The sequence below is a fragment of the Neolamprologus brichardi genome, chromosome 22 (genome assembly GCF_056152115.1).
Source record: "Neolamprologus brichardi isolate AB-2024 chromosome 22, ASM5615211v1, whole genome shotgun sequence".
Taxonomy (NCBI): Eukaryota; Metazoa; Chordata; class Actinopteri; order Cichliformes; family Cichlidae; genus Neolamprologus; species Neolamprologus brichardi.
In genome coordinates, this window is record NC_142124.1 from 12,105,279 (window position 1) to 12,131,519 (window position 26,241).

General features: G+C 38.9%; 3 protein-coding genes across 4 annotated transcripts; all 3 read left to right on the plus strand.

The window, feature by feature from the left end:
• The first annotated feature begins 6,262 nt into the window (after nt 1-6,262).
• On the plus strand, nt 6,263-14,712 carry spaca4l (sperm acrosome associated 4 like). The gene is made up of 3 exons (XM_006788054.3): nt 6,263-6,439; nt 12,946-13,056; nt 13,629-14,712. The coding sequence occupies exons 1-3, from the start codon at nt 6,388-6,390 to the stop codon at nt 13,838-13,840; spliced, it is 375 nt and encodes a 124-aa protein (XP_006788117.2). The 5' UTR covers nt 6,263-6,387; the 3' UTR covers nt 13,841-14,712.
• A 434-nt stretch (nt 14,713-15,146) lies between these two features.
• LOC148096706 (uncharacterized) lies at nt 15,147-17,589 on the plus strand. Its single transcript, XM_087834995.1, has 3 exons — nt 15,147-15,309; nt 16,574-16,684; nt 17,043-17,589. The coding sequence occupies exons 1-3, from the start codon at nt 15,258-15,260 to the stop codon at nt 17,276-17,278; spliced, it is 399 nt and encodes a 132-aa protein (XP_087691121.1). The 5' UTR covers nt 15,147-15,257; the 3' UTR covers nt 17,279-17,589.
• A 2,702-nt stretch (nt 17,590-20,291) lies between these two features.
• Nucleotides 20,292-24,589, plus strand: LOC118454001 (sperm acrosome membrane-associated protein 4-like). 2 transcript variants are annotated; one of them, XM_035906565.2, is made up of 4 exons: nt 20,292-20,448; nt 22,575-22,625; nt 22,979-23,089; nt 23,370-24,589. In XM_035906565.2, the coding sequence occupies exons 1-4, from the start codon at nt 20,397-20,399 to the stop codon at nt 23,585-23,587; spliced, it is 432 nt and encodes a 143-aa protein (XP_035762458.2). In that variant the 5' UTR covers nt 20,292-20,396; the 3' UTR covers nt 23,588-24,589. The 2 variants fall into 2 exon arrangements, with proteins under 2 accessions (XP_035762458.2, XP_035762460.2); XM_035906567.2 differs by lacking the exon at nt 22,575-22,625 and having other exon boundaries at nt 23,370-24,586.
• Nucleotides 24,590-26,241: the final 1,652 nt, after the last annotated feature.

Sequence of the window (26,241 nt, forward strand, 5' to 3'; positions counted from 1 at the left end):
TCCAACACTTTTGGAATTACCTGTAGCCTCAATAGGAATTGCATCATGTAATAGTTATTTATATAACACCATGTACAAAAAGATGTTAAAACCACCTAAATGTGTATCAAGAACAGTTTCATTTGTGCTTTTGTGTGGGAGGTCTCATCTTTGGTGTCATCTTTAGTTTTCAGTCTAGATTTGGAGATGGACAATAAACCCTGATCAGACCTACTGGGGCACATACCTGCAAGAGTTCACTGTAGGTGTTTAACCATGCAGAGTCCCATTGGTGTAAACCAGAACTTTAAAATGAATTGTGATACGAGAACGTTTGGGGGAAGGTAAGGAACCTTCTGCATTCTGTACAATCTATAGATGATCAATGCAAGTTTTACTGAGGCAGGTAAAGAGTGAATCAAAATAGCCCAGGTGAGATAAGAGAAAAGCACGAAGAACAATCTCTACAAAAGATTTAGAAATAATAGGACACAGTTTACTAATATTTCTCAGCTGATGAATACAAATGGTAAATGGCCTGCATTTGTATAGTGCTTTTCTAGTCCCTAAGGACCCCAAAGCACTTCACACTACATTCACTCATTCACCCACTGGCGATGGCAAGCTACATTGTAGCCACAGCTGCCCTGGGGCGCACTGACAGAGGCGAGGCTGCCGGACACTGGCGCCACCGGGCACTCTGACCACCACCAGTAGGCAAACATGGGGTTAGTATCTTGCCCAAGGATATTTGGCATGCTGCCAGGAGGCAGCCTGGGATCGAACGGTGGTTCGACCTTCTGATAAGTGGCTGACCTGCTCTGCCACCTGAGCTACAGCCACCCCGCTACAGCCACCCAGCTACAAAAACAACTCAGACCCTTAAAATACAAATACAAAAACCACTTCCCATTAGAAGTGACATAAAATGAAATGAATCACATGTGGCAACTAAGAAACCTCTATGAGTGAGGTGTGACATGAACCTTGCACACCTGCTGCATTGCTTCAGCTCAGTTCAGTTCAGTCATTTTATAGCGTCTCAACAAACTGTCCACATAAGCAATATTAAAAACAAACCGTGAGGAGAGCTTATGAAGGTACGGTAAATCCGTCCAGCGTGGCAAACGGCTGCTGTGTAACTACCTTTTCTAAGACCTGTACAACCACAAAGGTGCATTATTTTGAGAAAATCGGGTTGCTTAAAATGTGGTGCTCTAAACATCATTCAAAACACCACTGAAGTCTTTCTTCACACAGATGCTTAGATACTCTGCTTTGAAAAGGGATCTGTGTGCTCAGACTGTCACAGATCACAGATTCAAGGCTGTAGCATGTATCCTCCGGGTAACTGAGAGACACTCATGTTACACTCTATTTAGCTGTGCTCTTAAATGAACTGCTGCTTGGAGTGTTTCTTTGTTTGTCATTCACCTGAAACACCCAGACAAAGGTGTATTTATACATACAATGAAGTGAAGCCCCATGACTACACACAGGTAGCTTCCATTTGTGTAGTTACACATGATTCTAGATGTAAAGGGAGTACTAAAGGCATTTTTGATTATCTGAAACATACTTTATATTTATTTTTTTCTTTTTAAACTGGATATTTTATCTTCTAAATGTATCATGCTGCTTCTGCTTTTTGTTCCTGGTTGGCTTTTATCCCACACTCTTGGACGTTCCTTTTCATCTGTTATTTCTCTGGCTGGTTTCTACCACATGCCCGCTTTCCAAATTGCAGGAATTGAGAAACTGTGGGCAAAACAATAGAGGCATTTCACCGAGCTCAAACAACCTCCCTCACACCAAAGCATTTCAAAACCATGACTCTAAAGATGCTGTTTCATAACTCTTTCTCCCTGCAGCGAGAAGGCAAATTTTCCTCTATTTCCTCTGCAGAACAAACCCAAACAACCACACAGACCAAACAAGAAAACAAAACCCAACAAATATGTTGTGAGCGATGTTAAAAAACTGCTAGGAACTTCCTCCACCCAAGACTGCTCATCTGTCACTTAATTGCATGTTTGCAGAGAAGCAAACAGAAATATGTTGGAGAACAAATTCTGGGCAAGACAAGACCTGCATAAAACAACACAACCATTCAAAGTTTGAACTAAAGTAAAGTTGTTTCATCACCGCGTCCATGACAGAAGCATGATAGATATCATTTCTGTGTCAAAACAGAGGTACTATTATTCAGGCTGGCCTGAAATAACTTCCTTCAGGTGATTCAGTGAGACAGGTCAGTTAAGATTTTGTTAATTTCAGGAAAACAAAGCTGCCCTTATTTCTAATTTCAGTGCAAACTTTCAGTACAGACCAAAGAAAGTCTTGAGACTCAGGACAATAACTTCTCTTGCTTTTTTTATGCATGTAAGTCAGTAAGTAAGATGGGATCAAAGCAAGAATGGCCTTATAAATCAGTATGAACCAGTGACTTAGTCAACTCAGACCCGAGCATGCAACATGCTATTGTGGGTAAGAGCTTTAAGGTTTGTAATAAATCTTGGTGCTCAATAATAGACAGTATCCTTTATACGTAAGCACAGCAAAGATGCATCGATATAAAGTGGACAACAGAAGATTAGAACAACGCGATCTGATGAGTCTTGATTTCTATTGTAACACTCGGAATGTAAGGAACAGAATTTGACATCCATCCTATCAGACTGACGGTGGCCTAAAACTGTACAGGATTTTTTTTTTCAAAACTGGTTTCCTGAACATGACAGTGAGTTCCCTGCATACAAATGATTTCCACAATCATCTGATTTTAAGCCAATAGAGCACCTTTGGGATGTGCAGCAACAGGAGATTCCCATCATGGATAAGCAACAAGCAATTGTGCAGCAACTGCGTGATGATGTCAGGTGAAAATGGACTAAAATCTCTGACTAACATTTCCAGGGCCGCGTTGAATCTGTGCCATGTAGAACTGAAGCAGCTGTGAAGGCAAAAATGGGTCCAACCTGGCAATAGTGAGGTGTACATGATCAGTTGCCCAGTGAGTATATATTTATGCTAATTATCCCAGCTGTGATGAATGAAAGGCTCCGTAGTTTTGATATTAGCTCCGAGAACATTATCTGTTTATGTGTGTGTAGACATAAAACCCCAATTTTCATGCAGATTAGCTCTGGACTATAACCCATGTAACCCAGTTAGGCTGGTTCTCTCTCTCCTGGGAAATGTCCCCAAGTCAAACACTCTAACCGCAAAGCACACACACGAAAAACAAAACAAAAATAACAATAAAGAAACACACACAACCCACAAGCTCAAATGAACCACATGCCATACAACTTTATTGTTATTAATTTTGTTGGCAGTTAGCAAACAACAAAATTTCACATTTCTATACTTACAGAGTGTAAGAGAGTCCGCTTAAGACAAAACCCACCACACTAGAGAACCATTCAATCACTGCTAATAGCTTACACCTGCCCAGGTATCCTCACAAACCAGTTTAGTGCAGAAACCCAAACCAAGGTCCATGAAGTGCGACATCATAACTGAGCTCTGAGGGATTTTCGAGGACTAGCACTTATTGGAAACAAGCCAAAGCAGCCATTCAGTGCACATCAGACTTGCCTAACAAATGGCTGCATGGCGTGGGTCATTATAGGGGAAAATTCTGCAAGCCTATTTCCCAATGTTTTCGTACTGACTACTGATAAAATGTGGTTCTGTTCAAAAATCAACATCAGTTTATTTTGCACTTCTGCATTGGCTCTGGAGGTTGCTGCTTGCCATCACCTACCTGTTGAAAAATAGCTAAAGGCTCTCCAACAAGTTGTTAATAGGGATGTTTACATATGTTTCCAGCAATCGATGTGAGAGATCTTAATCAAAGCATGAAAAGTAGCTCTGTGTCCCTTTCTCCATTACATGGGAAAGCTGAAATAAACCCTTTAAAAAAATCAAGTATCAGTTCTTATTCTTTTTGCTCCCACCTGTTTGTCAGGTGGGGCTAAATATCCCTCAGTTTGTTGTGTGTCACTAATGTGTAACCCTCATCCGGTTGTGGGAGGATTTTGCCCTCCCAGAAATTGTTATGTTAATTATTTTCTGGAATTTGAACACGTAAGATTACGAAGTAATTGTGAAATAACAGGTCTGCTCATTAGAAGAAAAGTAATATTTCAAATGAGAAGCTGACACAGACGTGTAACATTATGCCGTGTCCTCCTTACGAATGTCAGTACTGTATCTTATAACACCGCACGAGAGAGCAGAAATCCACTCTCGTTCAGTGATTTTGTATTTCAGTAACAAAAAAAACCCGAAAAAATCTGCTGGGTCACAACACCTGAGATCCCTCTAAACCAGGGATGGGCAAATTATTCTCCCATGATGCAACATTAGAAACTCTGATTGTTGCGACGGACCAACAGAAACGGAACCAATAAGCTTATAAAGAGATGAAAATTAATACTGAGCTGAACGGAGTTTATTTATTCTTAGTTATTAGGGAAAGTATATTTTAATTATCCTATATGGTAGTCTTTGTGTTGGGACTTTTGTAAACTCCTCAAAATACAGGGCAGTATTCTTTTGAAAATGAACATCACAACTTTATTTTACTACTAGGTCTCACTCATCCAGTGACTTTTTAAATTTAATTTGTAGGAATAATAAAGCAAACATTGTTTGACTTCCCTCAACTCTGTTAACTGTAACATATAATAAGTGTCTAAAGATGAGGCCACTTAAACTCATAAAATGACCAAAAATACATACATAAGTGGACACACTATGTATTTTTGGTCATTTTTGGTCACATTTAGTAATTTATTGGAGTAAAAATGGCATAAATGTTGCAAATTTAGCGACAATAAATCACCTGTGTAGACATAAATAGTTTAGATCAGGGCTCTCAAACTCCAGGCCTCGAGGGCCGGTGTCCTGCAGGTTTTAGATGTGTCCTTGATCCAACACAGCTGATTTAAATGGCTAAATGACCTCCTCAACATGTCTTGAAGTTCTCCAGAGGGCTGGTAATGAACTAATCATTTGAATCAGGTGTGTTGACCCAGGGTGAGATCTAAAATCTGCAGGACACCAGCCCTCGAGGCCTGGAGTTCGAGACCCCTGGTTTAGATGTTATAAACACATGAAGACACAGTGTGTCCAGGTTTCAGTATCCACAGATCAGCAGATCTATTACCACTTATGTTGATACATTGTGTCTATGCTGGCAACTAATGAGCATCAAAGAAACATTATAAACCCAGGTAGAAACACTGTAATATATCAAAAATATAAGCACATAGGGTAACCAGAGCCAAACAAGCTACACGTGGATCAGACTGTTCGTTTCTGTGGAACTATATCGAGGTCTGAAATGTTGATATATCTTTTACGATATAGGACTTTTAGAACAGTTATTCAGGTGAAAGTTTTGGCATTGATCACACGAGGAGCAATTATTCTGTATTTTGTACCAAAAATATTTTCCAACATCTTTACAAGAAACTCACATTAAAAGGCTTGTGCCCAAGATGAAAACAAACCAGAGTTGCTTATAATCCATCTGGTTTATCTTACCAAGTGAGCAAACATTTGATTTACACAACTGCTTTTTACCTTTACTGGATTACCATGATCTGCTTTTTTATGAATGCACGTGCCCAGTACCTAAAGATGTCGGATACTGTCTAACATTGTGCTCTATGTTTTATTACTGGCTGTGGAAATCATGTACATCACTCTGCCTTGTGAACACTTGTCTGTACGGAATATTGTATTTGTCTTTTACTTGTTATGTGTTATATTTGTTGTAACTTTTTCTGCCTTGTTGGTCACATTTCTCTTGGAAATCAGATTTAAAGCTCAATGAGATGTTTTATTTGGATAAATAAAGGATAATAAAAACTTGAAGTGTGTGTTTTCCAGTGTTCTTGTGTGATAGTCTTTGTACACTTTTGTGCATCTTTTATACCACAAAAAACTGTTCAACTGTCATTTCATCTGATTTTGTGTCTGATAATCATCTGTGGTATTAATGGGAAAGTATCCAAAAACCCTCACTTTGCGTGATTTATATATCTGGGAAAGTGGGAAACCTGGTTAATATCGTCACCAACCAAAAAGCTACAAGCCAAACAAACTCGGCATTTCCCAGCTTTCCTGTATTTATAACTTCCTGCTTTCAGGTAATCTTCCTACCTGTATGAGCTGTGTGAAGGTCGACACAATCACGATGGATGTTCAGAATGAGCTCCTCTGATTGGGTAACGGTGACATTTGGTAAGGAGGGGGAGGATTATAAATGCAGCGATGGCGGAAAAGTTTGTCGTTTGGTCGAGATTATAACGGTCTGAGAGCTCACAGGCAGCCAGCTCCTTCTAAAGCGCACTTTCTTCATTTGTTCCTCTCCCTCTCTTCTTTTAACCCAAGATGAACAGAATTATCCTCCAGCTTTTTGCAGTCGGATTTTGCTTTGCAATCGGTAAGTTAAAAAAAACAAACACACAAGTAAATATTCGATTTAATTGCAGCTTACCCGTTATTCGAATTATTCAATAAAAATGGGTTTTCTCTAAATACGTTTAAAGTGAACTGCTACCTTCAAAGACTTAAGTTTGAATTTTAGCAATAAATGTTTGGTTGAACTTTGCTGTGGTCGAACTATCACCTGCACAGTCATGTGTGCTCCTAATTAACGCCTTACTTTTTTGTACAAGTTTTATGACTAAATTATGTATGTAATTATGTAAACCGAGCTTTTATATGTTCTAATACCATTTTATGTGTATCTTTTTTGTCCTGGAAGCTTTACCATTATTTTCCAACTTTCTTTGGAAAACTTTTTTTTTTTTTTTTTTTTTGGGGGGGGGGGGGGATGGGTGTGTCCTTGTTGGAGAGTGCGGGGCTGTTTTTGCTGCTTGTGTGCGCAAAAGATAAGATATGAAAACATTTAAAACCCCAACCACGTATCAAAGTTTGTGAAAAGTAATGCATATTAAACCACTCATATGAAATGCAGCTCTGTGGTTTATTTATGCTGTGAACTATAAATGTATGTGGAAATGCGCTGCTTCTAAGTGTAGTTTTGATAAAATGGAGACACTCCACTCCAAAAAATATAAAAAATAAAGACTGTTGCACAGAACATAAATGCTTGAGGCAGTCTGCATACAAAGCTGACATTTGTCTCAAACGAGTTTTGTTATTTTGACCCTTAATAAACTTGTACTGGTTTTGTAGGCAGCCACTGGTTGCTAGGGAAAATGTGTCTTAATGACTGCATGCAATTCATCTGATCATTATTAGATTTTGTGGTTGCTCATAGCTTGCACGGAAGATGACGTTTTCAGTAAGCATTCACAGCTACTCATAAAGCAGAAATATTTAGAGGTGTTGCCTGAGCACTATGGCTAACATGTGTTAAATGTCAGCTTCACTCAATTTTATTTCAGATTTTGTGGCAATCTGCTCGTAACAATCGCAAGGAGGTTTTCAACAACCAGTTGAGGGATAGCCTCTTTCCCCTTGCAACCAATGGTCGTATCAGGTCCAATGTGTTATGTATGATGGTGCCCTATTGCTAAAAGTAGCTAATAACTTAAGTTGTCCTGTGAAAAAATTTATATTGACAAGCTTAACTGCCGATTCCAAGTCACCCATGAAAAATAGGGCTAATTTGTTTTAAAAAATTCTTTATAGCTGAATGAGCAAAGGACCTTTGCAAAAAAGTTCCAAAAATATTTAAATTTGTCTTCCATACATTATCTGGCATTGTGACTTAAATGTGTTACTGCTAAGTGAAATGGTATGGAGAGTTTTATTTAAATTGGTTGGCTAAAGCTAGCCAAAAGTGCGAATAACTGATTAAAATAATCAGAAAAGAGATAAAGCTACCAAAGGCGTTGGCTAAAGATGACAGCTAATAGATTTGGTGAAACTAAAGCTTCATAGTTGACTTGATTTTAAAAAATTCTTTTCAAAAGTATTAACAGCAGTGATTTAACCTCTAGCTAAAGGTAATGGGGTAGACAACGGATTTTTATTTGACTGAAAAAGTAAACCATTGAGCCACTTGGTTAAAATATACCAAAACAAAGCATATAAATTGCTACAGTCGTTTTAATTTTCAGAGATTCCCACTGAAATTGAGGAATTGGTTTGCTAAAGAGTGGTTAAAGGACTATTTTCTCAAAGAATGAAACTTGTATCGAGGTTCATGTACAAATGCCTAGAAATGATCAGTATCACCTGGTTTAGCTAGAAGCAGTAGAGCTAACAGTCTGCTAAGTCTTTAAACCGTTTAAGTGACTCAAAGAAGTTTATGTGAAATCGTCAGGTCTGTTTTGTTTTCAGTTGGTCGTCTTGTTTTTACTTTAACAATTAGGTTTACACTAACACAGGATTAAATCATTTTTTTTAGCATGTTAAATGATGTGTATTGTATGATTCACCTGAGTGACTAAGACTTCGGCTGTAGTGTTTACCCTCTGTGCACATCCCGGGCTTTATTTTAATGCTGATTTGCAGGTTCCAGGGTGAGGCAGCTTGTTTGTGATATGTGGAGAAGTGCTTTTTCTAAATCCACCCCCAGGCTGTTAAACACAAAGTCAAGTAAAAACTTGCCAGGCATTACAATAAATTTTTGTCCTTGTAGTAGTTGAGACTTTGCCAAAGGTTCAAATTCCTCTGCTGTCCGATCTTCCTTTTATTTTATTTTTTTTCTGCTTGTATTGTGTTTTACACCCTTTGTCCAGTTTTGTCCTTGAGATTTCAGCTGCTGTGTTTTGTATTCCATTTCAAACCACACCTTTCTGGGATCTGTATTGTCATCCTGGCTACTTGCTGTACCTTCAGGTGCTAATGCTGACCTTTTACTTGTGTGACCAAAAAGTGATCCCCACATGGTGATAATTGCATAAAGGTGTTTGGGTGTGTCTGAAGTAGATTATTCCAGACAGTGGACTGGTTCATTTCTGAAGGAAACTTGTTACAGGCCAGTGACATGTTTCCCAAATCACCAGCTCACATAAAAAATAGACGAATCGACACCTCTGTTCAGCTACCAGCTGCTTTAAATCCTTAGTCAATAAATCTAAGTAATCTACAGTGTTCACTGCCAAAGAGACATTTTTGATATGCTTGAGATGCGACTGTAGTGGTTTACTTTTTTTTTTTTTTTTTTTTTTTCCCCCCCCTTGCATGCAAAAGATTCCTTTCTCGAGCCACAAACTCGCACTGGGAGGGAAGGGGCACGCCTGGATACATGGGAGGGTTGCACCAGGAAGCGTATTTGGAGTGAATCTGTGCCAAAATCAGACATGCAGGCATGGATGACATACTTTATTAATCCCAGAGGGGGAAACTAAATTTAATAGTAGCCACTTCACAAAAACAATGTAGATCAATGATACTCCCCAAAAAGAAAAGCAACTATAACAATTGGACTAAATGGAGACTAAAGTAAACATGATGGGAATACAAAGGGAGTAAAGATGGGCCATTGGCTCCACCCTGCACACAGTAAACCCTGCGCCGCCCCAGGCAATGTAAGTGTATTTGTTTGCATGATCAGTTGATGGTAACTGAAATGAATCATAGCTATTGGTAAGAAAACATTTTAAAGCTTAACTTCTGAATTATGTATTCCTAAGGTGTTTCATTTGGCCCGCTGCCTTTTGATTTTGGGATAACTGTTCAGGTGAGAAGATTTGATTCCCTTTCTAAAAATGTGAATATCTGACACACTTCTCACCACAAACCAGCTGCTCCTATTCATGGTGTCCCCATGGCAAGTTTTTAGCTTTAAATCCAAACGCAAACTCGTGTGAGCTGCCCAGGCACATTAATCTTTAGTTTTTTATGAGCAGTTAGAGGACCATCATCCCTCCTTGAAAGAAGCCTTTAAATACAAAGTCGACCTCATAACAGATTTCATGAGCTTGTTTGCGTGTTTCCCGACTTCCCGGTTTAATTTCTTTCCATATTGCAGCACATGACTCATTGTTGGGCTGCTGGTATTTAGTCAGTGCCTCCTCCCTTCGTCCTTTTCCAGCAGATTCCCACAGTTCTAAATCTGAGCCTTGTGAGGTTTTTTTTGTTCCCCAAATTGTCCTGCCCCTCTGGTGCTGTGCAGTTGACATGTTGGTACTGTAAACAGTACCCACCCCACTGCTGCTTTTGCAACAACAAAAGAAACGTCCTCATTTAGCTCTGCATTCATTAACATAGACTCAACACCTTTCAATATACTCTGTCCAACTAGTATGTGCTTTGACCTCGGAGTGGAAAATCACAGGTCCACAGCCTGCAGCTTTACTCCGTGAGCGATAGAGGGCAGTGTAGGACTGAGGCTCAACTTCGTTAGTAATGTGGCACATCTGACTGCTCAAAAGAGTGTTCCTTCATTATTAAAGAACAGCCTGCTAACAAAATCCATTTTAAATTTGGGCAGTTTGGTAAAAAGCAGAACTGCCTGTTGTTTTTAAAGTGTTGGAACTTCTTGTACAAGGTGCCTATGCTCCTCAGAGTCTGCAAATCCCTCAAATGATCACATTGAACATTTATAGATAGCATGTTAAAGTAAATATAGGTGTTTCCCTAACCTTCTTCACATTCCTTAAATTAATTAATACTGTTCCTAGGTATCACACAGGGAAGTATCTGAATTATGCTGGACCAAAGAGGATTTTCAGAGTTGTGCCTTGTTTTCTAAAAGTATTGTAGCTCGGATATAGATTTATAAAGTAATTACATTTTAGAAAGGATGACTCGATGTGATATATTTAATAGCTGAGAATAAAGAGATTACAGTTCAATGCTAAATGGTTTCTAGGCTTGAAATGCATGCAGCTTATTATTGTTAATTCAGAGTAAATGTCCTTTGAAACATCCAGCCATTGTGTTCAAAGCACTTGTATAGTGGTTACAAAAAAACCCCAGGAAGTTCCTTGTTATTTAATTATTACATTACTTAATAACTCTGTGGCATCAATGGCCATAAAGATAACAAATGTCCGCCTTCACATTTTCTAAAGCTGACCATCAGGAAGAATTGGTCCAGAGGCTGATCTTTAAACTGTGTGTTCTCCAGCTGGCAGTAAGACCACCAGTCATATGCTGATGCATCACCTCAAGTGAACGACTGTGCTGCTGTGACTGGGCACCCTCTAACTCTGAAACACTATATATAACACGCCTTACCTCAGCTTTGTTTTCTATAAACATGTGACTATGTGCATGAGTTGGCTCCGTGAAGGTGGAGGAACTGGTTGGATTGGAGAGGAAGTCTTGCAACACATCTCGGCAGTCTTGGTTATATCCTGTCACCATCACTAAACAAACAAACCTACCATAAGAAAGTTCTCAAATGTATCTCTGTCAAATTTGATGCAAGAAAAATAAAACTGTGGTCCTATAGCTACTTTTTACTGAAGGTGCTGTATTTGATAAGTTGATGTTTCTTTCCTCCTGCTGTTAACAGGACCTCCAGGTTTGACTACATTCACATGTTTGATTAGTTTTCCTTTTATATGACAGCTTCTTGATACAGTAATTAAAATCTTGGTTGTATCCTAATACAGATTTATTTATTTTAAATTAAGTTAATGTTTACCTCTACTACATATACAAACTGCCACATGACATGAGCTCAGGGGTGTAACCGAAACCGGCTGGGGCAGGTTTGTGGTTGTTTTCTCTGTACAAAGTTGTGGATGTGATGAGAGAGAGAGATGGCTATCTTTTTTCTTTGTAATTGAACTGAAACATCAGAACTCATTGTTACAGTGCTCACGCCACAACACCCCCCCCCCATGACATATTGGACAATAAAAAGGAGGGAACTAGTGACCTGAAGGGCGTGAGTCAATGCAGCAAGGCAGATGATGCTTAGTCATCACGCTAGTTATGCAATTGCTTTAGGTGAACACTCTAATTGTGATTGGTTACTCATCATGAGATGTTTTATTAGCTTAATCTGGAAGATTTTGTCTGCAGCTACATGTTTGTTGTTCTTCTTTTTTCTTTTTTTTTTTCCTCCAGCTTGTCAGAAGTTGCAGTAATTCTAAATTGTCTGTAATTAAATTTAAAATGTCACATTTAAGACAATGATTAAAAGTTGTAGACTTGAGGAACAACTTAAGCTGTAGCCCAAAACTACAAAGATGATTTCAGGGTAAAGTTGTAAGCTTTGAACATTTTAAACTGTTTTATTTGTTTAATGCTGCATTCGCAATATAAGCAGTTTGATTTCTAATAAGCCATAGTATTACAATGCTTTAATTTCCGTGTCTCATTGGTTACTGCTCAATGTTGTAGTTTGTGCCCAATTCTTTCTAGTGACGCACTCAAAGGTAGCTTTGAAATTCCTTGGGTGACACATATCCTGAGGTGTTTTTTGCAAGGTTTGTCAACATACTCTCTGCACTGATGGAAAGTGTCGTTACCCCTTCGCCCAACCCCAGCACAAATAACAGGTTGTGAAATCACGGCTTGTACCAGGATGGTGTTATCAGAGACCAGTCATGCTGCTTGTTTTTGTCTTAAAGCAGATTACAGCTGTCTCACAGGTTTTATTGAAAAAGCCAAATTGGTCTCTAAGGGTTTCTGCATACATGAGCAACATTTACAGTCCTAAAAATTGAATAAGAGGAAGTGGTTTCATGAGAAGACTGGGACTATGTTCTTTTATAATCTGCTCAGAAGAACTGCTCCAGAGGGTTCCTTTTAACACATGTAGGGCCTAAAGAGAGCCTCCCCTGTGCTTCAGACTGAAGGTCATATTTTCTTTATCTCAGACTTTGTCCTTATCTGTTAAATGCCAGACATCGATACCCTAATGGAGGACAAACACTGAAAGGCCTCTTTTTCTCAGCCTCCATTTCAAGCGGCTGTGAACAATGCAAATGTTTGAACTCCCGTTTATTGCCTGTTACCTAACTAAACTGTTTCCTCTTTTCTTCTCCCTTTTTTCTCCAAATCTGATATCAGGCCAAGCTCTTGTATGCTACCAATGCACCATTGGGATTGGAAGTCTGTGTGTGACGTCTGAAAAAACATGTGCAAGCGGCGAACAGTGCTACAGTGGAGTTGGGAAAGCAAGTAAGTACGCCAGTGGCTACAAATGTGAATACACTGCATTCTTGTAAAGCTTGTCGTCAGCTCTCAGGTGAAACCCCTGCATTCTTAAAATGCAAACACAAAGGGAGAGTTTTAGACACTCCCCTGCATGTGAACTGATGATTTTTCTAAATGTGATCGTTGTGCTGCAGGAACAAACTCTTAATTGCCCTGTCACTGATTTGAAACGTATGTTTTGGTTTTCCCATTCAAGTTGATCCTTCTCAGTTGGGGAATTTCTACCTGTAACATGTAGCCATGTTACATTGTCAGGCTTTCCAGGATAAGCTAAATGATTGACTGGTGACAAAGAGCATGTGGTTTCAGTCCAATTCATCTTTCACACATTAGTTTTCCAAATTTCACAATGGCAAGAGCAAAAACGCTTCATGACCAGACTTCACAAATGGTTGCAGGATCTCTTTTATAATGCTTGGTCCTTCTGCAAACTGAACTTGGCTCACTTTCCAGACTTTTGCTGACATATGTTAAAACTCTAAAGAATCTGCGAGCACCCTGAGTGGTAAACGCTGACGCTGTTTGTTGTTCCACAGTTGGATTTGTGGACGTCAAGATGAAGGGTTGCCTAGCAGTAGAGAACTGCAACAAGACTGAAGATGCGAACTTTGGCACAAACAAGACCGTCTACAAGATGACCAAGACATGCTGCAACACAAACCTATGCAATGCAGCGCCCGGCATCCCCACGCTGACCCTGGCCCTCGCCACCATCTCTGCTGTGTTTGTGGGAAACCTCCTGGTTTGACAGATGCCACCAGTTTAAAATGCAAACATGGCTGCAACACACACCACAGATTTGATAAAATGTCCTTAAACATGAGGTTTTTGTAATCATGGAGTTTTTTTTTCTTTTTTCATTATGGGTCTTTTGTTTGCTGTCCTTGAGTTATGTTGCAGTTTTGGTTTCAGATGTTTTTCAATTAATTCAATCTTTTAAACACTTTTCTTTATTTGGGTCAGCCTGCATTTCACTGTAACAGATGCTTAATAAAGTCTGTTTATATTATTCAGGTGTAATACTAATATCAATGTGCATTTTGGTGTAATTAGTTGAATAACCTGTGAGGAATTTCCTAATTGTTTTCTAGCTCTGTCGCTGTCAGAACGCCTCCAACGAAGAGTTTGATACTCTGAGCATCGCTGCCAGCGTTGCATTTGAAGATGGTGGGGTGGGGGGGCTTAGTTTTAAGGCTAAACCAAATGTGTTTCTTATCTTACTGAGTGGAAACTAAGAAGGGGGAGTAAGTGTAAACTAGCTGTATAACATTATTACTACCTGTGAAACATACTAAAGCATAAAGGCTGTTTATGAACGCATTACGGAGCTTAAGGCTGGCACCGGTTCATCATTCTTGTTTCTTCCCCTTTCCCCATGCCAGGTCTAAATATAACCAGGTCCCTCCAGTGTGTATGTTGGCTATATGGGAGTAATGGGGATGTATAGACTAACGCGTCTTGATCAGATTTGTCTTCATATACACATTTTCCCGTCTGCAAAAATGTTTGTGTTAAACTAGCTAGTTTGGCGATACTTTCAAAAGAGATCCTATTTTGGGTTAAAAATGTATATTTTGATGCTTCAAAGTCTTTAAATAAAACTATTGAAACTGGAGAGAAGTGTGTATTGGGTTTGATTTCTTTACTGCTTATGAAACAAATCTTTCTTTTTGTGAAACTGCCAGATTTACTGGTTAACCAGGTTTCGGTGCCACTTTGCCCAGAGAGACTTTCTCGATGTGTCGTATGTGAGATTAAACAGATTATTCTGGGGTTCTGAGGTCATTTCTAGAGGAAAAAAGGGGGTAAACTTAGAAATAACTCTTAAGTTATTCTGTAATAAAAGCAAATTTTACTTACAAAGAACCACTACTTAGTCGGTAGTTCTGTTTTGTTTGGTTTGTTTTTACATTTTTCAACCTCACTGCTTTCATCATTCATGCCATTCCTTCGCTCATTAGCACTCCCTCTCCCGTCCACCTGAGGTGACAAAGAAGACAAAAGGTTTAGAAAAAAACTGTCCACTCCCTTCACCTGTCAGACATAAATCTGTCCCCACCAAACAAGCTCATCAGTTTATCGAGAAGTGCCAAGAGCCAGCAGCCTCTCTGTGGAAGGACTTTCTGAGGACTCTTTCCCAAAGCCAACGACCAAATCAACACAAGATGGCAAAGATCGTGCTTGTAGTCATCGCAGCTGTTGCATCCTTCATGCTGGGTAAGGTTATCCAATCAGTTCTCTGCATTGGCTAATGATAAAATGAGATTACAAAAATAACATAAATATTACGATATGTAATACAAGGAAATCAGAGGAGCTAAAAAAGGTGCAAAATGATCTTTTTTTTTCCTGAAATGCTTTAGATAATTATTACCGCTAAGTTCCTTTTTGGTGATAAAAATCATTGTCTTTAGTAAATTATTTTGGTAGCAGGATAAAAATAAATTCAGGACTCTGGCAAACTTCTTGTGGTGTTTTTTATTGATTTTTCCATAATTTCAGAAATAAAACATCTGCCATCATCCCAGCATTTAAAAATATGTTTTTTTTTTCTTTGTGCCGAGGGTAATCATTCACTTCACAGGGCACTAAAAAAACAGTAGAAGACAGCTGGTTAAGGGACTATCGAGAGTGATGGGATGTTGTTGGTTTTTTGACAAAACTGGTCAAATTCTCCTCACGGTAACATCTAAGTAAGACTCCTGTAACTGCGTCAGAGGCAAACACTGTGCCTGCTTTGTGTTGTTTGGGCCAACTGCACATGAGCACCACACGATGTCAGGAGAATCCGCTCCAGCTTTGCCCAAAGATGTTCTTTCTCACATTCTGGAAATGCAGATATTTTTTGTGTGTGTTGCCAAGCTGCGAAGCCTGGGTGAGGCATGCAGGAAGCAGAATTCATACGTTATATGATATTTGGATATTTGCCCATGCTGTTTTTTGTTTTTTTTTAAACTATCTGAATAATTAATGCTCAAACTGACTGAGCTGCTGCTCAGGGTGAGGTCTATAAAAGTTCAGGCCTCTGGTGTATTTATGATTAATGACAAGTCTACTAAAATAACAGCAGACTGACTCTTTTTCAATCCTCCAAATTAAATAAAACCTATTTTGAGGTCCCATTTAGTGAAAGTGTTTTTGTTAACAGCATGTTTCTGTACGGAATTGAGATGATAGCCTTTTTTTTTTTTTTTTTTTACATATAAAGCTGGACAGGGGAAAAAACACAAAAAATCAGAAACAAAAACTTGACTGCTTTATCAACCTGATTTTTTTTCCACTGATAAAAATACTTTTGGCTACTCCCTTTGTCACCCTGGGTAGTGCCACATGTTTGATTTTGCCGGATGACCAACACGGGATGTGTGTCTCTGGCTGTAAAGTAACCGGTGACCGTTTCCTTGCCAAGCGAATATGTCAATCACTTCTGATCGCCTGTCAAAATGATGTTCACTTTTCTGCTTTCCTTTGTGTGTTTCAGTGGATTCCCTGTCATGCAAAAATTGCAGATTTGGCCTTGTGGGGTTCTGCTTGTCCAGCAGTACAGAGACCTGCTCTACCAACACCAGCACTTGCTTTGTTGGAACCGTGGGTAGGTCACCTCCTGATTGTTTTAAACATCACAGAAAGTGAGCACAGGAATGAATCACATAAATCACACCTATCTACTTTCACAAATGTATCTGAAGACATACCCGATGTCCTCAGCTGCCAAAAAAAAGTAGGGTGTGGTGGTAGCTGGGTGACAGTGGAAAATTACAAGTTAACAGGTGCCGTGCTTTAAAGAATAGTCAGTTCAACTGGTTTAAGGTTATAAAAACAAAAGTGCAGTATTAAAATAGGACTGAAAAAAGAGATTAAATACAATAAACTTTATACTGTATATATTTTAAATGTCATTCTTCACCTCTGTAAGTCTCAATAGCCTAACATAACTTTTCTCTCTCTAGCTTTCCCATCACTCACCAGCTTCTCAGGCTTCACCAGCCGGGGCTGCCGAAGTGACACTACAGGTTGCAACATGACGACTAACAGCACCCTGCTGGGAGTCAGCTACAACCTCGCAATCACGTGCTGCTCCACAGATAATTGCAACCCCGCAAACAGTGCCCCATCTGCCAAGATCACCCTTTCTGCCGCCATTGCTGCAGCCGTCCTGGCCTCCGCTTGGGGAAGCATGTTGTGATCAAACTTCACACAATGCTAGCTAAATCCATTTGTACCAAAAAACTAAGAAAAAACATGTTCTTTACACTCTATCTAAAATGAAGTCTTTGGATCTCAGCAGTTATTAAGTAAACTTATATGCATAGTCATGCAGCGAAGTTTTGTTTGTCACATAAAACACAAACCTCCAGTGCCAACGTCATGAAAGTTAATCTATGAGATGTTTCAGGGAAACATTGAGTTTGTAAGTCTTCCATGTTGTTGCTTTCCTTTTTTGTATTTATCCTTTTAATGACTGTGTTATAAAAATAAAAGAAGTTCTAAAAAGCATCTTTAGCCTCAGTGTATTTCTTATTTGACTGATTGTGGATACAGTTTACAAAAATGACAACAAAAACAAAGGGAAACACAAAAACTGGTTACATTGAATACAAAACAGAACTTCTCATGTTTCAACTTAGGTAAAAAAAAAAAAAAAACCTAGCACAAGAACCGGGGCGATTGATACTAACAAAACCTTTCCTTGCAAACCACAAAGAAGTTAGCTGCAACACAACTGAACTTCACATTCCCATTAACACAGTAAAACCTACAGTGGTAGGTCATCGAACATCTATGGAATAAGCAAATCTGTTATTTAGCAGGAACATCCCTAAATTTAAGGTTAGACAAGTTTGTCAGAAAAAGACTCCAGATTTTATCAAATGTGCCTTTTTTATTTTGGATGGAGCCTTCCAACTTCTCAAAATGGCACATCTAGCCAGGAGGGAACCAAAGGACAGCACCCGACGTTTTGCCCCGGTAATATACTTATCATCCTCACCTACTGTATCAAAGAGAGCAAGTACGGGGTTGAGAGCCAGTTTCAGGCCGGCAGCCTTGTTCAGAGTGCAGAAAACCTCTTCCCAAAAATTTGCCAAGGCAGGGCAGGTCCAAAACATGTGGGTAAGACTGGAATCATCATACCAGAACCTGTTACAATGGGGGTCAAAGCTAGGATAAATCTTAGCTAATTTGGATTTAGACAAGTGGGCCCTACGGACTACCTTGAATTGGAATAGGGAGTGGCGTGCGCAGAGTGACAAGGAACTTACCAGAGTGAGGACTGAATTCCATACGTCATCTGACATGGTTATACCCAACTCCTTCCCCCATGTGGATTTGAGGCCTTCAAAGGGAGCTGAAGTTACACTACACAGTTTGTTATGGATGCGGGAGATTATACCTTGCCTGACAGTTGCGAATTAAGGAGCTCGTCCATTAGTTAGCAGCTCGAGGTTCTGGAAAATTGGAGAGGTGGGATTGCAAAAATTGTGTGAGTTGTAAATGTTTAAAAAAATTGAGTTTTGGGAAGAATGCATTTTGCTGACAGCTGATCAAATGATGCTAGTTTATTGTGTATAAAGAGATCTTTAAAGTAGATAATACCTGCTCTAAACCAGACCTGGAACAAATTGTCCAAAGCTGGAGGGAGGAATAGGTGACTTGATTGGATGGGGCTTTGAAGTGAGAAATTCTTAAGATTGAAATGTTTCCTGAACTGAGCCCACACCCTGAGGGAGTGCTGAATTATCGGATTAGATGTAAAGTTGTCAATGGATAAAGGGAGAGAAGAACCCAGAAAGAAGGCAAGAAAAATATACTGAGTTGAGACTAACTCGAATCCGCTGGTCCTAGTAGTTGAGAACTCCCCTCTGACGTGGGATAATGAGCTATTTGGTCTGAAACACGTAAAAGTGGAGAATCACTGGTCGCGGTTGGTCACTCGGTTTTGGCTTCGGCACTAAGGTACGGTGAGCTCTGTCAATTTCTGGAGGCGATGTGAGTATATCCCCACCAAAGATTTCACAGAGGGCAGCGACAAAAAAGTCAGTTGGGCGGCCACTTAGAGTGGATTCTGCTAAGTCAAGTATTTGTAGGTTTTTCCAAAGGCTGAGGCCTTCTAGGTCGATAACTTTGACGCCCAGCTTGGAGTTAGCCTCTCGGAGGTCACCATATGCTTCTTTGAGCTCTTTGATCCGCTGACCCACATCTTCCGCTGCCAGCCCAAGCGAAGACAAACGCTGGCCATGTTCATCCACTGCAAGCCCAACCTGGTCGAACTTAAAGCTGAGTAAAGGAAGACTTTAATTCAGCCTTGAGTTCTGCTGCCAGCTCCTCTTTATGTTGGGTTAACAGCGCAACAATGGGGTAGATTTTCATATTAAATGTTGCCAAAGCTTCAAACATATGTGCAAATAATTCCTTCACGCTTGTCTAAATACTGAATTTCAGGCTGTTCATTCATGGTTCTGTAAATTGTGAATTATGCAAAGCTACTCTAGGAGAGTCAAAGATGAAAAAGATGGAGCTGGAAATGGTCCTGTGTATGTGTAAAAATGATGAGAAAATGTACTCAATGATCATCCTTTGCTCTTTTATCTGGTTATGCAGAAGCAGTGGGTGAGAAATTAAGTACACCCTCACTGCTTCCATTTGAATTAAACAGATCGAGTAGGGTGCTGCTAATCAAATGCACTCGATTAACTGATCCCCAGCAAGTGTAATAAAAATGTAGACATTTTGGCAGTTTGCTGGTCTGGAGCTTTCAGGTCTTTGCTAACACAATGCAAGCTCCACGTTTGGTGAATAAGCACAATCATCTCATGCCAACTGTAAAGCACTGCATTGGAGGAGTGAGTGGGCTTGTTTTGCAGCCACAGTACTGAACACCTCATGCTCATGCACTGCTTCTGAAATTTGCCTTAGTTTTCTATAAATAATGACATGGTGTAATATGTCGTGTTGTTCTTCATCTCAGAATTGAAAATCATTTAATATATTTAAATCAAGACCTGATAAAGATCAGATAACTTTTTTATTATGGGCTGATACATAAACCCTACAGTAAATAATAGGTTTACTTTAATCTTACTTTGTCTTATACATATTTATCTAGCAACACTCATGTCACTCCTTGCAAACTTTATCAGTCCAGTTGACGTGTATTTCTGATGCAACTCCCCCAGTGAATAAAGATATGACTGCATTGTTCGTCAAAGCAGATTTCCCACAGCTGCCGTAACAGTGAGTTCGTAGAAAAATAAAATAAAAGTTATCTTTCTGGTATTTTTACCTGCACTTCTGGAAACATCAAGATGAAAAATTTACTGTGGAGTTGTGCAGCAGTAATGACTCTGTTTGCTACAGGTAGGAGGTTGTTTGCTTGTTTTTCTTTCTGCTTGGACTCAAATACTACTGGACTACTGGTTATTTTCAGAGATACTTTAAAATGTGTATATCCTGTCTTGGGAAAAACTGAAAATATATATAAATATAAATATCTTGATCAAGTGATTTATTTTTTTACGGCTTCAAATCAACAATCGAGGATATTGTTCAGTGTTTTTGATGGGTCTGATTTCATAACCTCAAAACGTTTTTACTTGACTGTTAAAAAGTTTTACACTGCTGTTTTTCCAAATTGTTATTAGAATATCCTTAAAAGAACCAAGGTAAGCAATAATAGGGTTTTATCTGGCTCAGCTCGGGCTTTTTGGAGGGTGTCTAGGCCCCTAAGCAGTGCTGACCCATGGCAAAGAGTCTGCATATTCCTATTTAATAGAAGCCTGTGCAGTTTCCTGTTGTTTCTGACCATCTGATAAACAAAAGTGTATTTTAAACTTGAGCAGAAATGGCTAAAGGACCATTAAGCTCATGCCACAAGCCTCCATTCATAATGCCTAAGGATCACTGCTACTACTTTGTTCAGACTTACATCTGATATGGTCTTCACCGATATTGTAGAATTCACAAGCAGTAATCTGTGAATTGTGGTAAAACGACTAATGAGTTTGATGGAAAATAAACTTTTTCATGGGTCAAGAAACAGATTAACCTGCAGCATCCATGAAGCCATAGAAAAAGGGTTTGGATCTTACAGTGGGTGATCCAGTGGCTCTGTTATGGTGTGGAGCCACTTGTATTTCTCAAATGTTTCATGAGATGCCCAATTTTATAAGCTGAAGAAGTTCACCCCTTTCACAGCCTACAACAATTTTTTTTATCAGTTATTAACAATTTTTTAAAAAAAGAATTGAGCGGAGTTGTAGCTAAGGTTAAATGAAGGTCAGCACGATAGCATCAGCAAACTCTATGCTGTGTATTTGCCCTTGTTTCCATGCCTGTGATTCAACCATAGGTCAGGGACTGCTCCCTTAAAGTAAAGGGCCACTAAAAATTCATACAGACATGTTAAAAGTGATCACCTTTATCCTATCATAAAACATTTCTATTCTAATGCAGCCACTTTCTTTTAAGATAACAAAGCATGCATAGAGCTCTTAGAATCAAGAATCAATGCCTCAAAATACCAAAGCTGTTCTAGCATGATGTAATGGTCCAGCACCTCCCATAAGATAAGGTTTGTCGTTTTCTCATGATGTCTGTCACCTGTTGGTAATGAAAACTCATTAGAAATTCACAGCAATTGCAGTGTTGTTAAAAACATGTAAATGTTTCCCCAGAATCAAAATGAGGGCATTTAGTGCTGCTCGAAGTCATTCTGAATGCTGAGAAAATGCAGGTAGAAAGACTGGTTTGTTAAGAGTTTGTCAGAAAGATGAAAGGCAAAACATTTGGGGAAAAAAGATCTAGGGAGTAGATTGCAGATGATGAATAGTCGCCAAACTTAAACCCTTCACCTTTGTCACGAATTTGTGACAAAGGTGAAAGCAAAGAAATCTACTTTTGAAACAGAGTTGGAATGGACCTCCCTAATTCCACTGCAGAAAGGATTTCAGAGGATGTCACAGGTCGCAAGTGTTAGCAGGGCTAATGCAGTGAGAGACACACAAACCATATATATATATATACACACACACACACACACACACACACACACACACACACACACACACACACACACACACACACACACACACATACATATATATATATATACCGTATTTTCCGCACTGTAAGGTGCACTTAATATCCTTTAATTTTCTCAAAAATCAACAGCGCGCCTTATGTATTATTGTGCTTACTGACTTTGAACCGATTTTATGTGTTACACGGCGCTCAAAAATGTCAAAAAAAATGACACCAAGACACTGCGGCATCACTGAGAGTTAAAAACTGTCTAAATTCTTTCATCTTTAATAAATTGATCAGCGTTGCTACTTTTCTAACTAAACTAAACAGCAGTGACATTTGTGGGGTTACTTAAGTTGAACTAGCTGCTAGCTTGGACTAGCTAGCTGTGTATAATGATGTGCTACGTGATCGCTAGCGACAGAGCTATGTTACACAGCTAACTTTTTTCACTCATCAAGGGTTAAACTTCAGTCATGAGAACAACTGGGATAATCTATCCACAATACGAGGTGAGTCAAACAATCAATGGTACGGAAGTGGAGGAAGCAAGAGGAATGAGTTGAGTAAAATTTGACTTCTCTGACTGTTTTGTTTCGCTTAGTGCACCTTATAATCCCGTGCGCCTTATGGTCTGATAACATGGTATGTAGCTTGAATTGCTTTCTTACATAAACAGCCTGTTAACCTTGGCAGGTTAAAAAACTTCTGCTTGTGTACTTTGTGATAACGGAGGTTCCTATTTTGATAAAAGTGTAATTAAATGGAGTCAGATATTTGACACAGCTGATTAAAACACTTTCTGATATTTTCCAGCACCTTTTTTATTTACAGTTGCTTTTTTTGGTTGTTTTCTTTCCCACAGTTGACTCTCTCACCTGTGAGACGTGTGATTTTAAGATCCTTGGCTACTGCATGCACACTGATCCTGTGAATTGCACAGGATCTCAGACTAACTGCTTCACTGGAGTTGCAAGTAAGAGAAACACCCAGAGCTTTCTGTGGCACAGCTACAGAGGAACTATGAAGAAAATTACATTTTGATTTCTCACAACAGCGATAAGACTTTCCACTGAATTTGCTCTAAAAACAAATTTTAACATTTAATCCAAAAAAATTGCTTTACAAGCTTCAAAATATTTTATGTTAAAGTATTAAAAAGAATACATCTTAAAAACATTGAAAACATTGAATAACCTAAAACAAGCCAAAACGAGATAAACAAGTCAAACATGGACTGTCCTTTCCTCTCTCAGAGTTCAACAAGATCAGCCTGTTGAACATCTATGAACGTGGCTGTATAGAACCAGCCGAGTGCAGAAACGAGACGGGCTCCATCTTGTATGTGAACTACACTGTCACCAGGACCTGCTGCAGCACCGACCTGTGCAATGGGGCCACCTTCATCCAGCCTGGCTTTACTGCAGCTCTGTGTGCTGCCCTGGTACCAGTTTGGAGCCAGTGGGTTTTTTAAAGATGACGAGAAGACACAACAGAGTGTTGCTTTGAGTTTCCATTTCATAATAATTCACTTTCAAAACCTTCAATTAAAAAAATGAGTTAAACAATATCTCTAACATGTAAGTGTGATGATGTAATGTGCTTAATAATGTAAACTATAGATTTTTCTATGCAATTCTACGGTTTGATACAGTTTCAAGCCAAAATATAACAACCAGATGCATTATATTACTTGAATTGCTTTTTAATTACTTTTTAAAGCTGATTTAAAGGAAAATAAATTCTTACGCTGATTATCCATCTATTTGCTTCCACTTGTCCAATTCAGGGTCTGACTTTCTTAGAATAAACAGTTTTGTTGTAGAAAAAGAACATGACATAGGTCAAATTTAGTTTCTTTTTAATTTGGATTAAAAATTCATGACTTCTTAAGTACAATAAAGTAAAGTGCTGAAAAACAGAGTCAAAGATTTTAGCTATTAAAATCAATTTCTCACTCCTGAAGTCTGTATCAAAAAAAATCTCCATGTTGATAAATTTGGTATGCAAAAAATGATAAAGACAGAATTTCACGAAACACTGAATGATGTGATAACTTGAAATATCCCTTTACCACAAATGCTGCATATCACTTGTTGATCATGACATCATTAGTCATGATCAACAAGTGCTGGAGGGAGTGTCAAACAGCTGGTCAGTAGTCCAGTTAATCCTATGACATGGGGTGTGTCCACATATTTTCATGCTTTTTATTTCCATGGTTACTACTAACTACAATACTGCTGAACTGAACATGTGAGCTACATTAATTCCCCATATACGACAGTTCACAAGCCTCCATAAGTTCTCAGTTGATTTTAATTATCTTTAGTTTGTACAGTACAGCCATCAGTGGTAACAGGTTTGACACCTTCCTTCTGTACTTCACATATTAGCATGAACAGCTACTACATTACTGATGTTCTGGTTTCTATAACCGACTTTAAGCATCGATATCATGGTATATAAATACAGTGCGAACAGCGTGTCAGTTGTGATGTCATTGATGTACAGAAATAAACGTGGATTTTTTTTTATCTGGTTTCTGATAATCCAGTGGGAAAAAGCTGTATCATATCACAGGACTCACATTGATCCCAAGTCCATTGTCTAGCTCTGGTTCCTTCTGTTTCAAAATTGTAATATATAATAGTCTTCATTAGCTCATTTTAATTTTCTTAATTAAATATAGTTCAGTTAAATGCACTGGATGATAGGGGATAGTTCCAGAAATGTTCCGAGAATGATGCCGCCAGTATAAGCATCTACATTCCATAAGAACTGAGTCACTGATCTTAAGACACAGTCACATCACAAAGCCTTAGAAAGGCCACTGCATTGTTTATTGTTTTTAACAAGCATAACTAACCGCAAGGTCTGCAAAACAAGTTCTCTAGTGAAAGCAATCAAATGAAGCCAAACCTTGTACTGTCAGGCTGGGAGTGTCTTTTGTTGCATTTTATATTGCCTATTTTTTTAAGTGTTCAGCATGTGACATACTCTGCCAAACCTTACTAAGGTTATAGAACTGTACAAAGGAGGGTGACTGCACTCTGTTGCCCTCCAGTGTCATGCATAAATCGTAATCCTTCCTGTCATTCTCATCATTTAGAATGCCATATTCCATATTTTCCTATAGCTTTAGTGTTATATGTGTCCATTTCTGTCCCATAGTCCACCTAGCTCAGTTGAAAGTGCATAAGATACTTTATCTCACTGTCATGGGTTTCAGCCCCATGTTGGGTGATGGGTGTCTGACAAGCAACAACTCTCATGAAAGCGGCTCTGCAGGTAGGTAAAAGCACCCTGCTGCTTTTCAAAGCATTCTGCTGAGTCTGTCAGTCCAATCCAGAAAAGGTCTTCAGCTTCTTTTGATTTTGATTGAACAGTTCTCTGCAGGAAACTCTGAACAGTAAAAGATGCTGAAAAACACTTTTTGTAAAGATTTGACAAAAGATGTGAGAACAACCTGCAAAAGTTTTGTTTTTTTTTTAAAAATACCTGCTCCTCTCTGCTGTCTATTTTCACCAGGTCTCCTCCTTTTATCCTACATTGTCTTCTTCTCTCTTCTCAGGATGATTTTCTGGTGGACAAATAATAGCACGTAATAGCACGTTGCTCCCAGCCTTCTTCACATGTATAACATTGTTTATCTTTGAAGAGATAGCAGCAAAGTCTGCAGTCGGGTACGGGGGGAAAAAAATCACTGTTGTGATTGCTGGGATTTGGAAACAACAGGAGGCTCCTTCTGTCCTGTAGCTACAATCAATCAGGCCATCAGTTTGTTTTTAATCATCAGAGGATGGGAATGTTTTAAAGTCAAAGTTCATAACTTACTCATTTATGTATAGCTGTTGACATATAGGCTGCACTTTTATTTTGATCATGTATACATATGTATGCAAGTATAAAGAAGTCTATTTAGCAAAGAAAAGAAAAAATGCTAAACAAAAGCAAGAAAAATACATTTCAACATTGCTTCACCTGTTATGATTCAGTTACATATTGAAAAGGAGTGGGAAGAAGTACACACTTATTTAATCCCACCCCTTCGCCATACATAATATAATCTTAATATAATCTTCATCCTTTTCCCTTCCTCTATAACTCATGAAGATCATATCTTTA

Bases quoted from the DNA above. Each gene is read 5' to 3' on its own strand.
- spaca4l (XM_006788054.3), top strand. From the start codon at position 6,388: ATGAACAGAATTATCCTCCAGCTTTTTGCAGTCGGATTTTGCTTTGCA. The intron at 6,440-12,945 runs GTAAGTTAAAAA...ATCTGATATCAG, and splicing joins CGGATTTTGCTTTGCAATCG to GCCAAGCTCTTGTATGCTAC. The intron at 13,057-13,628 runs GTAAGTACGCCA...GTTGTTCCACAG, and splicing joins CAGTGGAGTTGGGAAAGCAA to TTGGATTTGTGGACGTCAAG.
- LOC148096706 (XM_087834995.1), top strand. From the start codon at position 15,258: ATGGCAAAGATCGTGCTTGTAGTCATCGCAGCTGTTGCATCCTTCATG. The intron at 15,310-16,573 runs GTAAGGTTATCC...TGTGTGTTTCAG, and splicing joins TGTTGCATCCTTCATGCTGG to TGGATTCCCTGTCATGCAAA. The intron at 16,685-17,042 runs GTAGGTCACCTC...TTCTCTCTCTAG, and splicing joins TTGCTTTGTTGGAACCGTGG to CTTTCCCATCACTCACCAGC.
- LOC118454001 (XM_035906565.2), top strand. From the start codon at position 20,397: ATGAAAAATTTACTGTGGAGTTGTGCAGCAGTAATGACTCTGTTTGCT. The intron at 22,626-22,978 runs GTGAGTCAAACA...TCTTTCCCACAG, and splicing joins TAATCTATCCACAATACGAG to TTGACTCTCTCACCTGTGAG. The intron at 23,090-23,369 runs GTAAGAGAAACA...TTCCTCTCTCAG, and splicing joins CTGCTTCACTGGAGTTGCAA to AGTTCAACAAGATCAGCCTG.